Genomic DNA, 12,296 nt, shown 5'->3' with positions numbered 1-12,296 from the left:
GCAGCTTTAAGCTCTATGTAGTTGATGTGGAGGCCCAGGTGTTTAGCGTCGCAGAGATCTTGTACTGTGAGATCCTGCAAGTGTGCATCGCATCCCTTGAGTGAAGCATCCATTGAGACAGTGATGTGTGAAACAAGGTTGAGAAAAGGCCACCCTTTTAACAGGTTGCTGGTATTCCACCACTGCAGAGAGTGATGAGTTTGGCGTTCTATCAACACTAGATACTTTAAGTGACCCTGTGACTCAGCCCGCTGTTAAAATAAACATTCCTGTAACAGTCTCATGTGTAGTCAGGTATGGGGTACTATGGCAATGCAGGAAACCATCATCCCAAAGAGAAGCATGACCGACTTCACTTTGAGTTGACAATATGTCTGAAACTGAGATAACAGTGTTTGAAAATTCTGGGCTTGTTCAGAATAGCCCCTAGATATGGTTAAACAAGTAGAGGCTGCAGGTGAGACTTTGTAACGATGATGGTGAACCCCAAGCAGTAGAGCAGATCTATTGTAACCTGAGTGTGTTGTTGACCCTGTTGAGGAGTGTTGGCTTTGGTAAGCCAATCATCCATATATGGAAATATGTGGACTTTTTGTCTACATAAATGGGATGCTACCATCACTAGGCACTTTGTGAATACCCAGGGTGCAGTAGCCACTCCGAAAGGGAGGATTTTCAACTGATAATGTTTGCCACCCACCAATAACCGAATATATTTGTGATGTGTTGGGTGCATTGGTATGTAGCCATAAAGTAACCCTGCTGGAGAAGAGGGAATCACATCTTGCAAGGTGACCATGACTGGATGTACTCTGACAGGATGTACTCGTTTAGGGGCCTGAGATCTACGACTGGCCAAAAAGATCCGTCCTCTTTCGGTATTAGAAAGTATAGAGAGTATACCATTGAGCCCTGGTGTTGTAGGGAGATTGGTTCTATGGCTCTTTTGAAAACAAGATGCTTGGACTTCTTGTTTGAACAATGTCTGATGTTCCAGTGATAGCCTTTGAGTGTGAGGTAGAATGTTGGGAGGTGTGGTAGTGAGTTCCAGACAATAGCCATGTTGGATAATGGCTAACACCCACTGGTCTGATGTAACTGCTTGCCCTGTGGGTAAGAATTCCTGTAACCCACCTCAGACAGGTATCATATGGTTGAGGTGCAGCAGAGGAAAGTCACTGTTTAGTGACAGGTATTGCTCCACCTGGGGAGGCACCTTTAACTCTACCGTTGGTAGTGTTGCCTCTGTAGGAGCCTCTTTAATAGCCCCTTGAGGAGAGATGTTGGCCCTGATGACATTGGTAGGAGTTCCCTTTGAGCCTCCATGTTAGCCGGGGCGGCAAAAGGAACCCTGGAGAGTAAGTGTGAGAAGGCCCCCATTGCCTTTGCCATTTCCATATCTTTTTTTATTTTTCCCCAGTGTGGCATCTACTTGGGGACCACAAGGATGTTCTTTGTCAAAGGGTATATTAAGTACATTCTGTTGTAAAAACAGAGATCTGTAGCCATGCATGGCGCCTGAGTGAAATGCTGGTATAGATACCTTTAACTGTAGTATAAGCAGTGCCTAATGCGCAATGTATTGATGTGTTCGATATAAGCTTGCCCTCTGCCACAAGTTTGTGTCCATGTTTTTTATGTTTATCCAGGAGATATTGGAGGAGATCCTCCATTTCATACCAGTGGGCGCGATCGTAACACGCCAGAAGGCCCTGTGAGCTGGCGATGCATCAGCGACTGGCGGCTTATGCCAAATCTCTTTTCCCCGCAGCAGCAATACACTTGCTCTCCATATCAGGAGGCAGGGTATCTCCACTTGCTTGCAAGTTGGCACATTTGTAAGCTGTGGTAATGACGAGGGAGTCGGGTGGTAACTGGCCCCTGATGTAGATGGGATCAGTTGGGGGGAGGGCTTATATTTTCTCTCTACTCTGGCCATTATGAATCTAGCCCCAATAGGATCTTTAAATATGTCCACTGTGTGTCGGAGCATGCCCTTTAAGAAAGGAAAATAGGGTTTGTTCCTGTGAGTGGTAGAGAGGGTGTCAAAGAGGAAGTCCTCTTCTAATAGCTGTTTGTGTAGTTCCACATTGTGAAACGCAGCAGCTTTAGCTATAACCGCCTGATAAAATGGTGCGTCATCAGGAGGAGACGGACGAGCAGAATATAAATCCGGATCTGTGTCCCCTGGAGGGTCAGCATCATAGGAATCCCAAGGGTCATCCTTTGGTGATGTCCATAGTGTTGTGTGCCCCATCATACCCACCAGTATCAGAGTGTGGTGACGCTTGAGGTGAAATGTCCAGTGGGTCATCTATAAACTGTGGCAGCGAAGGTGAAGCTGATGGTGGAGATGTGGATGGTGGAAGAGGCAAGGGGCTGGTGGCCTTGTCCACTTTTTTCTGTTTTGGTGAAACTGGTATGTCCAAAGCCTCCTGGAAAGCTGGAAAGTTATCCTCCTTTTAGATGGGGGAGGCGCCAGAGCCAAAGCTTTGGAGAGGATACATCTGGTGTGAGACTGGATGTTGATTTACTTTTTTTTTTTTTTTTTTAAAGCATCCACTTGTTTTTAGAGTCTATGGAGAATAGGCTCCTCTTTCTGTGAGACTCAGGCTTGAAACTCGGCTTCAAGAGTTTCGGTTCTCACCCAGGTTTTGCATTGAGCACCGAAGCTCTTGTTGGTGTCGAGGGGGTAGATGTCAACGGCAATGGTAAGTTCGGCACCGAGGGTCAGGTAGGTGCCGATTGACATTCTGGGACTGAAGTGCTTGATGCAGAGGTTTCGGCTTTGATTGGTGTTTCCAGCGCCAAGCTTGAGGGCAGGGCATCCAAACCTTTTGCTCAGTGACGTTCATGACCAGAAGGCACTGGAGGACCAAGGGCCTGTGTGTGTGGATCCACAGGGGCCGAGCATCTTTTTGAAGGATCAACACAATGTAGAAAGTTATGGGGTACCATACTCAAGTTGTTGAGTTGGTGTAATGTCCTTCATTTCCACATCGGCCTTTAAATCGGAGCCAGACAGGCCCTCAATGGAAACTGCCTCTTATTCCGCAGCAAACAGCTGAGGGTGGCCTTCCTCTTTTTCAGCGTGTTCATGACCAAAGATGTCTTGATTGCCCTTGATGTTCCTCCACAACATTTTGAGTGACGCACACGACAGCCCTGAAGGGTTTTCTTTGAGCGGAAGGATCTACAGGCATTGAAATCCACTGCAATGTGTTCTAGTGTCAAACACAACTTGCAGACCAAGTGTTGGTCGGTCCGGGAACACTTTGCATGGCAAAGTAGGCAGTAACAGAAGGGTATCCGTTCCATCACCAGCCAGGCATTCTCAGAAGAATGTGATGGAGTCTGAAGGAGGGACCTGAAGGGCGAGGCCCTGCTGGGCCGCAGACAAGAACGATAGGGATGTAAATCAATACGCCAAAGGGAAATGCAATTGAAACAATACTGATGAAGGGAACTAGCTTACAAATATTCGACAAATGTTATAATAATGTTTGTTTTATTAAATTAAAAACAAACATTATAATAACATTTTTCTAATATTTGTAAGCCAGTTACATAGGGAACAAAGGACAAACGTGAAATGTATTGGTATGTGTGTAAGAAGAAAGAAGGCAGAAGAAACCAGGAGGCAGAAGAAGACAGGAAAAGACAGAAGACGGGAGAAGAGAGAAGGTGCGAGAAGACGGCATGTGGTAAAGAAGACGGTATGCAGAAAGAAAAAAGAAGACGGATGGCAATAAAGAATGAAGACAGGGAAGGAGGCATTAAGGAAAGAAGACATCAGCAAAGTAAGAAAACTGCATGCTGAAATAAAAAAAGAAGACAGCAATGAAGAAAGAAGACCGAAGAAGGAATCGAAGAAAGAAGACGTTAGCGAAGTAGGATGACTGCATGCTGGAAGAAAAAAGAAGGCAGCAACGAAGAAAGAAGGCAGAGAACATGGCAGCGAAGAAAGAAGACAGCATTCAAGAAGAACCGTCAGCATTGCAGCCAGAAGAAGGACACTGGCCAGTGTCCAATAGGAAGGGACCAGAAGGAGTACTTGGTCCACAGGCAACTCGACTGCAAGATCAGCAAAGAAGACAACAGGAAGTGATGTGAAGTCAACTTGCTGGTCAATCCGAAGCAGTTAAACCAGAGCAACGTTGGAGGAAGCCAATGGTAAGTTCAGTTAAGTAAGGGGCAGGTTCCAAGCCCCTTTTAATGTTTTTTTTTTTTTTTAACTAACAAAAGATTTCAGAAGCATGCGTGCAGGCAAAACCTAAAAAGAATGTTGACTTTTGAACTACTCTAAGTTGCTCCTGGTGGCTGAGTTGTTGTGAATAAAGCCTCTTCTTCTTCTTATCTAGGCACTTAGTTTTCAATCTGTGTAACCATCTTGTTACAAGTGCACCCATAAATTGTGTGTTCTTGATGGGGGTCTTTGATCTGTGTGACTGGGAAAAGCTGGATAACACTATGATGGTAATAAATTCAACCAGATGAGTATTTTTTCCTCTGCCGAATGCACATATATCTGTAAGAGGGACAAGTATATTGCTCACCAGTTAAACAATGAACTAGTTGCCAAGAAATAGTAGTAATGTCTAACACAGGGCTGAAAAATATTGCACCACTGCCAACAGTAGTGAGTCTTGATGCAGTGGTCTAACTCAGGACAGCAATTTTAGATAGGAATAAGACATTTGGAGATAAAATGTTCTAATAATCTTAATATTATGAGGGATGACATCTCCGTGGTCAGGGAAAGAACATCAGATTTATAAAGACATAACAGTGGCATGGAGAATATGTTGCCCCATAGTAACTAGAGGAGCTTGGGACAGTGGTGGAGGCCCTTATGCGTACGCTATATGACATGGAATATTAGAAAGGTTGAAAAACGGATTGTCTGAGAGTGGCCACAGGGAACCCGGAGACCAGAACCCAAGAAATTGGTGACTTACACCGAGCCCAGAAAAGACAGGCAGCGTCACCTTTCCAGCCAGAACAATACCAGTTATGTAGCTACTCAGCCCAACATGTATGGATAGTACACCAGTAAATGCAGCTAAGAAATCCTGAGGAATGCCTTCTTCACATGATAAATCCTGCATGTAAACAACCAAGAGGATTTTAAACCTGTTGCAATGCATTTGGTTTGGACATACTTATGATACTTTTGGGTAATCATTTTAAGTAAAACTGGAATCTGAAGAATAGATTCCCGTCCTTCTATTCTGAGACAAGATAAGACTGCAGTCTGGAACACTGCATATTATCATCCACAACAGAGCCAAGATAAATGTCCTCCTATCTACAAGGTGGGCTTATCAGACCTATCGGATGATTGTTCCATGTGTATTTCTCAGTGGAACCTTGAGAAGGACAAACTGTGTGTGAGATCGCTACTTTTCATGCAGGAGAGAAATAATATGCATGTGCAGGCCACACTAACTGTATTGCATAAAGGAGCAAATGCTATGCACAGGATCCTACGGCTGAAGTTGTGTTGTACCTGGGCGACCACTATGCTTCTTTTTCTCCAAATAGCGAATGAGAGTCTCTGTACGAGTTGTGTTACCCCACCAGTAGGGAATTGGAGGCCACAGCTCCTTATGCTTCTCTGCAATGCAATCTTCATAGGAGATGATAACCTGGTAACCTTTCTGCCACATGTTCTGCAAAGTGGGATTTTCCTGAAATAAAACATGAATATTCATATGTGCTGAACCTTCAGTTTGATTTTTAAAATCACTCATTTAATTTAAAGTCTGAATATTTTGAATACAGCAAGGTACACATTTTGGAAACAGATAATCTTACATATGACTATTGTGTATTTAAATAGAACTGAATAAAAGTGAATAAAGAGAACCTTCATGTAAGGATAACTAGGTCACTTTGTATCTAAAAGGGAAATTTCAATACACACATTTGCCAATATTCAACATTTACTCTACAGACTACCTTCTAATGTGATGGCTTATCTATCAATTTGGTTTCGGTTGAGTGATTGGTACATACATGAGTGCAAATTACTAAATCTCTCTCACCAGCTCTCTCAATAAGCAGCGCATTCAAATGGATAAGATGGTATTAACAAAAGCATAAGGTATAATTCGAAATATCAAAACGGATATGCATTGATATTATCTTAACTGTGTATGAATTCTCATTGGAGGAAATATGTTCCTTAGACAGGTCATAATTTGTTTCTGTGAAAGAGCACTTTAGTGTCTAAATGTCTATCTTGTAGTGAGCAATTTGTTTCTAAGATAAAAGTTGTGATGTAATCAAGACATTTTGTGTGTTGCAGATATCTGCTGATGGAACATAATATGGGTAATTGTCCTGCACTGTGATGTTTAATAATGGTCATGTAAACATTATCGCTGTCACAGAATGACTCCATTACATCCTGTGGGTTTTGCCAAGCAACATGGAGGCCTAAATGTGAGCCCTAAAAGCTTCTGTGGCTAAAAACTGGAAATCCTGAAGCAGAATTGTAAGTTACGTGAACCAAAAAAAACTGATAGTAACACTGACTGGCAAAACATCAGTGTATTAATTATCTGCAGTGGCTTCGTTTTTTAAGACAGAAAGATGCCTCCCATTGACTCCAGCTCACTGTTCGCTATGGACCTCTGAAGGCCCTGTTCAAGCCCACATGTCCTGCTGCAGTGGGTCCTGGAGCTATGCAAGAGATGAGACTATGGGCAACACCCAAGCCAAGAAGGGAAAAAGACTGAGAAGCTGTTGATCTGTCTTCCTTCACAAGAAAGAATTAATCCGGTAAAACCCTATCTATTAAAAACTTGTGTATTACATACCCAACTTTGTCCAGGACAGGAAGCAGATTTAAGATGTATTTCATGCAGGAAATATGATAAAGCAGTCTCAGAACAGAAAGAAAACTTTGAAGAGCCTACAGAGTGCAAGGACATAAAGGGAGGCAAAAAATGTATGAGAAAGGAGAAAACCCCTTATGTAAAGATCTCCCGTTAGAGTTTTATGCAATATATGCTGACCTACTAGTAAACAAACTGTTGGCTGTGTTTGAAGAACAAAGAAGTTGGGGGTTCTGCCACCCACAATAAGACTCACAATAAGGGAAGCCTTATTGTATGTGATAATGATACCTAAATATAGCAAAGACCTCCAGAATTCTAGAGCCTACAAACTTGTATCAGTTATGAACATTGATACCAAACTGCTAAGTAAAGTGGTCGCGGCTAGACGGTGAAGGCTAGTTGTGACAGTTATTTATGCCTTTGACAGTGGTTTACACCCTGTCCAATTAGGAACCTGCACTCTAGTCAGGGTAAAGAAGTCACACAGCTAAAATAACCCCTGCTCACCCCCTTGGTAGCTGGGCACCAGCAGTCTGGCTTACCTCAGAGGCAATGAGCAAAGTATTTGTACACACACACACACACACACACACACGATAACACAGTGAAAACACCACAAAAGTACTCTACACCGGTTTAGAAAAAAAAGGCAGGATTTATCTGATTAAAGCAAGACCCAAACAACAACACTGGGGGGGCAGGGCGTATGGCAATAAAAATGAATCTGTTAGTAGAGAACAACAACAGGGAAATAACATGAAGCGCTCAAAAAACAGAGGCTGAAGGAGTAAGGTGCAAAAGCACCCCAACGGTCACTGAGACAATAGGAATGGTACAATTTTCAAGGGGTAACCCTAGAGGATATGACTAAAGGGAAGCAATGCAAATATGCTGCTCCCACTAGGATGCATAGACAAAACCTGCAAGAAGCAGGAAGCTTAACGCAGAAAGGAAGAGTAACCCAAAATACAGAATGTACAAAGAAAATTCCACTCCTCCCTGGCATTAAGAAGACCGCACTCCAAAGTTTTAGATGCAAAATAAAGTCTAATGGCGAAGCGTTTTGATCAACAGATCTTCCTCATAGCCTATATTTCCCATAGTGCTCCAACCCAATTTAAAGAGACATAAAACACCCACAAATAAACATGGTAAAAAATACTATATGTTCCTAGATCGGGTCATATATTGTCCATTAAAGAATAAAGAAAGAAAGATGACAATTATCCCAGCAAAATATATACATCATAATTCTGACATATAAAAATTCCACCTTAATATAAGGCAAAAGAGAAAAAAGAAAAAATATTAGCAATAACACATGACTAAAAATGAATCAATTATGTCATGTCTGACAAGAAGTAACTGTTTACAAAAATAAATAAAATAAACAGTGTTGAATCACAATTATTCATATGAGATTAATTCCATGATAATATCAACACACTGATTCATTATTTCATCAAATTTCTTCCCATTTCCAATTTTTATAAGTCCAAGAAAAAAAGCTTAATAAAAGGAACCAAAAGATCTGTTCCTATAACATCTTTTAAATTTCGAATCTCGGCCAAGTGGCTACAGTAATTTTCTTAGACAAAACCAAATCATGAATTTTTAAAACACATTATCACAAAAGAATGATTACGTGTGAACACATCTGTTTTCAAATTTCTCATGGCGCTCCATGTGACCAGATCTAGGATCATATAGTATTTTTACCATGTTTATTTGTAGGTGCTTTTTTGTCTCTTTAAATTGGGTTGGAGCACTATGGAAAATATAGGCTATGAGGAAGATCTGTTGATCGAAACGTGTTGCCATTAGACTTTATTTTGCATCTAAAACTTTGGAGTGTGGTGGTCTTAATGGCCTTGAGGAGTGGCATTTTCTTTTGTTATAGAGGGCCATATGTACAAACACTTTTGCCCATAGACAGAATGGGTAAAAACCTTTGATACATCTGGCCCAAAGTAACAGCTGCCGGTGGCTGTGACCTGCACCGACCCCGAGAGGTGGAAGAAGCTGGGTGTTACCAGGATAATTTGATCGTATATCATTATATATATATATATATATATATATATATATATATACATACACACACACACATACAGAGAGAACATAGAAAGAAAAGAGTTGCACAACAGCACATTAGTAAAAGCAAAGATGGGAAAGAGAAAGTACACCCCTAAGAAAGAAAAGCCAGCCAAACAGGAAAATCCTGGCTAGAGGACTAAAAGTCATCAATCGCTGATAGAAATAAACAGAAACCCCATGGTACATGAAAAAGACCAACAAAAGGCATCCAAATGCCATGTGAGTAGAGGTCAACCACAGAAGGGTAAGGCAACAGCAATGACAATCCAGCAGATAGAAAAACAATTGCGGAAGAAAGAACTGAAGGAAAAGTGTCAGAATCCTTAAGGGACAGCCAGTGTATAAGAAAGAGATCCATACATGGATCCAATAATGAAACATTGTGAAATATAAGGTATATTAGACCTGGACCCTCAGAAAGGGGTCAGAACACCGGCCCTGCAGAAGTTTGCAAGGTCAAATGGGAATGGCCACAAAAACATTAGGAGGTAGGTAGGAGGAAATAGCAGACATAAGGAAGAAATATGATGTCCCCGTCTTGCAGCTGACATAGAAAGGATGAAGCAACTGCTAGGATTGGAATCCTACATAAAAAATGCCTGAATATAGCGGTCAAAAAGAGGACCAAAGGCACACAGAAGGGGGAAGAATCCCAGGAAGGGAAAGAAACCCCCTAATGAGTCAGGAATATAAAAACAGGAACGCATACAAAATTGGATGATGCCCCAGAGCTACAAGAGCAGGGCAGGGGAAACAAAAATTAGGCATATTAACAGTTTGGAAAGAATAGCAAGTACTGTTCCATTGGCAGGAGACAACCTTTGTCCTGGCCATTGAGTAGTCATGAGGCACTAGGTATTTCCACTGAGCAATAGCTCTGTACCAAAATGAAGTACATGCACATATGATATATATTGAAAAGGGGACCACCTCCATGACTGAACTCAAAAGGTCAGAAGGAGAATGAAAATGTCCAGGAAGATTTAGAAGATGAAGGTGGTACAATGCCAGACAAGAGAATAAATCCAAATAATTCAAAGGTGAAAAAGTAGTGTCTCATAAGGGCAACAGATTATGCTCCCCACTTGTAGCATATAATATCCAGGAGAGGGGTAGGTGGAAACAAAGAGGTACCAACATTCTCAACGAAAGCAGACCATGAAAAAGAGGCAGAAAAACAAGTCTCATTACAGCAATGGAAAAGGACACTGATAAAAAACAGCAGTAAAACGTTGAGTGATACAAGGGTTTTTATACTACTCCCAGAAGAAGCACTGAGCAAGTTCCCAATAGGGAACAAATAATCATAAAAGAATGTCCAAAAGACTACCCCAATTGCTCCCAAGAGCAGGCACTGGAAACAGCTCTGACACAAAGCAGAACCTTAGAGAGCACAATCTCTTAGGTGAACCGCCCATCAGCAGAGTACAACAGAAAACCCCCTTTATAGAGGTATAAGACTCGACCGGGTCAGAAAATAATAATGAAACCTGTCCACCATAGAGGGGTGTAATAAACAGAACACCTGCAACGCAGGAGCACCACCCTGAGTGCTAGAACATGATAACAAGAAGAGCACCCACAAAGAGCAGAAACACCACACTGGGAGTCACATTATAAGCAAGTACCACACCACTGGAATGGCCATAGGAAAAAAGTGCAACAGGAGAAAAAATGCAACTGCCCCTGAACAAGGGACCAAACCAGAAGAAGACTCTGGAAAGTGAAGAGTACTTAAAAGTGAGTCCCACCATGAGCATCTCTAAAGCGGCATAAGGCAAAGTCAGCACGTGCGCCCAAAAGGGAGGTGCCATAAAAAGGCATATCTAGTAAAGATGCTTGCACAGCTTCTGAGAAATTGGAAGATCATAACAATGCCCATCGTTGCAGCGCTATCAAAGAAGCCAGAATTCTGTGGTATCCATACCAGATTTAACACCAAGCTTGGCAGCCTACTGACCATCCCGTACAAAAGGCGTTAGAGATTGTCTAGCTTCGTCAGGCAGAGAAAGCACAATCCGGTCCACTGAGTCCCACAAAACGTGGGAGAAGCGAGCAAGGAGACAGGACGTATTGGTTGAACGCAAGGCAGAACTAGATGAAGTGAAAATCCACCTACCGGAAGCGTCCAGTTGTCGGTCATTCCGCTCTGGTGGGACAGGAGGAACCTGCGTAAAACTGTGTGCAGCCAAAGCAGTTTGCACCACAAAACTGAGTAGATGGATGCTGCTGTACGGATAACGGATCCTCCAGGGCTGGCCTGTGTCTATGCAAGATACAGCGCTCCACAGGGGGAACAGATATTGGCTGGATCAAAAATCCCAAAAGGATATCATAAAGAGCCTCTCAATAAGGAATGACCGGCTCCACAGAAGACTGGTCAGGATGTATCACATCAATCAAAGGGTTCGTGGACAATTGCACAGTAGGAAGGTGTAAATTTAACACTTCCGACACAGGTTTTAACATGTCTGCAAAAGCAGAACCAGCCTCTGAAGCCAACCCATGGAATGATAGGAGGCTGGAGGTGAATGGTGTCGGAATTGGGAGGCTGAGAATGGAAGCCGGGCCCCTCCTATGGAAGAACTGGAGAGAAGCCCCAGAAGACAAAAGCAACGATTTAAGATTAGCAGATTCCAACTGTGCCGATCCCAGTGTCGGAGTCGATCGACGTCAGGATGGAGACACCTCGACATTGGAAGGGGTGTCATCTGACTCCGGGGATACAATAATCTGGGTGTCCAGCGAAGCCGCAGGTGCCACCATCGCCGAAGTGGGTAAGGTAGACATGTAAGCCAAAATTGGAGTCGTAAGAGAGGAGAATGGAAGCTGTGGGAGGATGTGCATCGGCGTCAATTCGACTCCGAAGTCGGAGTGGAGGGACCCAACGGCACCGAGGACGAAGCCGCCAGTGAGACCCCAGTCAGTGCACCCGCCACCTCCTTAGAGCCAGAAGTGCTCCAGAGGGAGGGGCAGGCCCCAAAACAGCATGCAAGGATGAGTATTAGTCCTGCATCTGGGCCAGGGTCACTCCTGCATAAAGTGGGAGGCACGGGGTCAACTCCTGCACAGGCTTGTCCTCAGAGGACCAGGAGGAGCTGCGTGGGGCGGTGAAGCCGGAGGAGGACGTGACTTCGACCGAGGGCTACGCTTACTTTGAGACATTGCAGGATCTGGAGACTTAGAAGGAGCCGTATGCGAGCGACTCCTGGAACGGTCGCTAGGATGAGTCTTAGAAGAAGGAATACGATGCCTACGAGGGTCCTGTGAAGACTGTGACACCCGCTCCGCCAGGAGCTTTATCCGCCTTTCCCACAATGCCTTAGGCATCAACTGTTGAAAGGCGTCGCAGTT

The 12,296-nt window shown here is 43.3% G+C and overlaps 1 protein-coding gene across 3 annotated transcripts in view; it reads right to left on the bottom strand.

Annotated features, from left to right (window-relative positions):
* Positions 1 to 12,296, bottom strand: part of PLCXD1 (phosphatidylinositol specific phospholipase C X domain containing 1) — a 138,850-nt gene that overhangs the window by 4,430 nt on the left and 122,124 nt on the right. For all 3 annotated transcript variants that reach the window (XM_069204304.1, XM_069204305.1, XM_069204303.1), the window contains one exon: positions 5,510 to 5,690. In XM_069204304.1, coding sequence (XP_069060405.1) covers positions 5,510 to 5,690 — 181 coding nt within the window. The remainder of the gene's footprint in view (positions 1 to 5,509; positions 5,691 to 12,296) is intronic.

Source organism: Pleurodeles waltl, chromosome 8 (assembly GCF_031143425.1).
Source record: "Pleurodeles waltl isolate 20211129_DDA chromosome 8, aPleWal1.hap1.20221129, whole genome shotgun sequence".
Classification (NCBI taxonomy): Eukaryota; Metazoa; Chordata; class Amphibia; order Caudata; family Salamandridae; genus Pleurodeles; species Pleurodeles waltl.
Note: the sequence above shows the minus strand (reverse complement) of the source record. Positions and strands in the feature narration are given on the sequence as shown.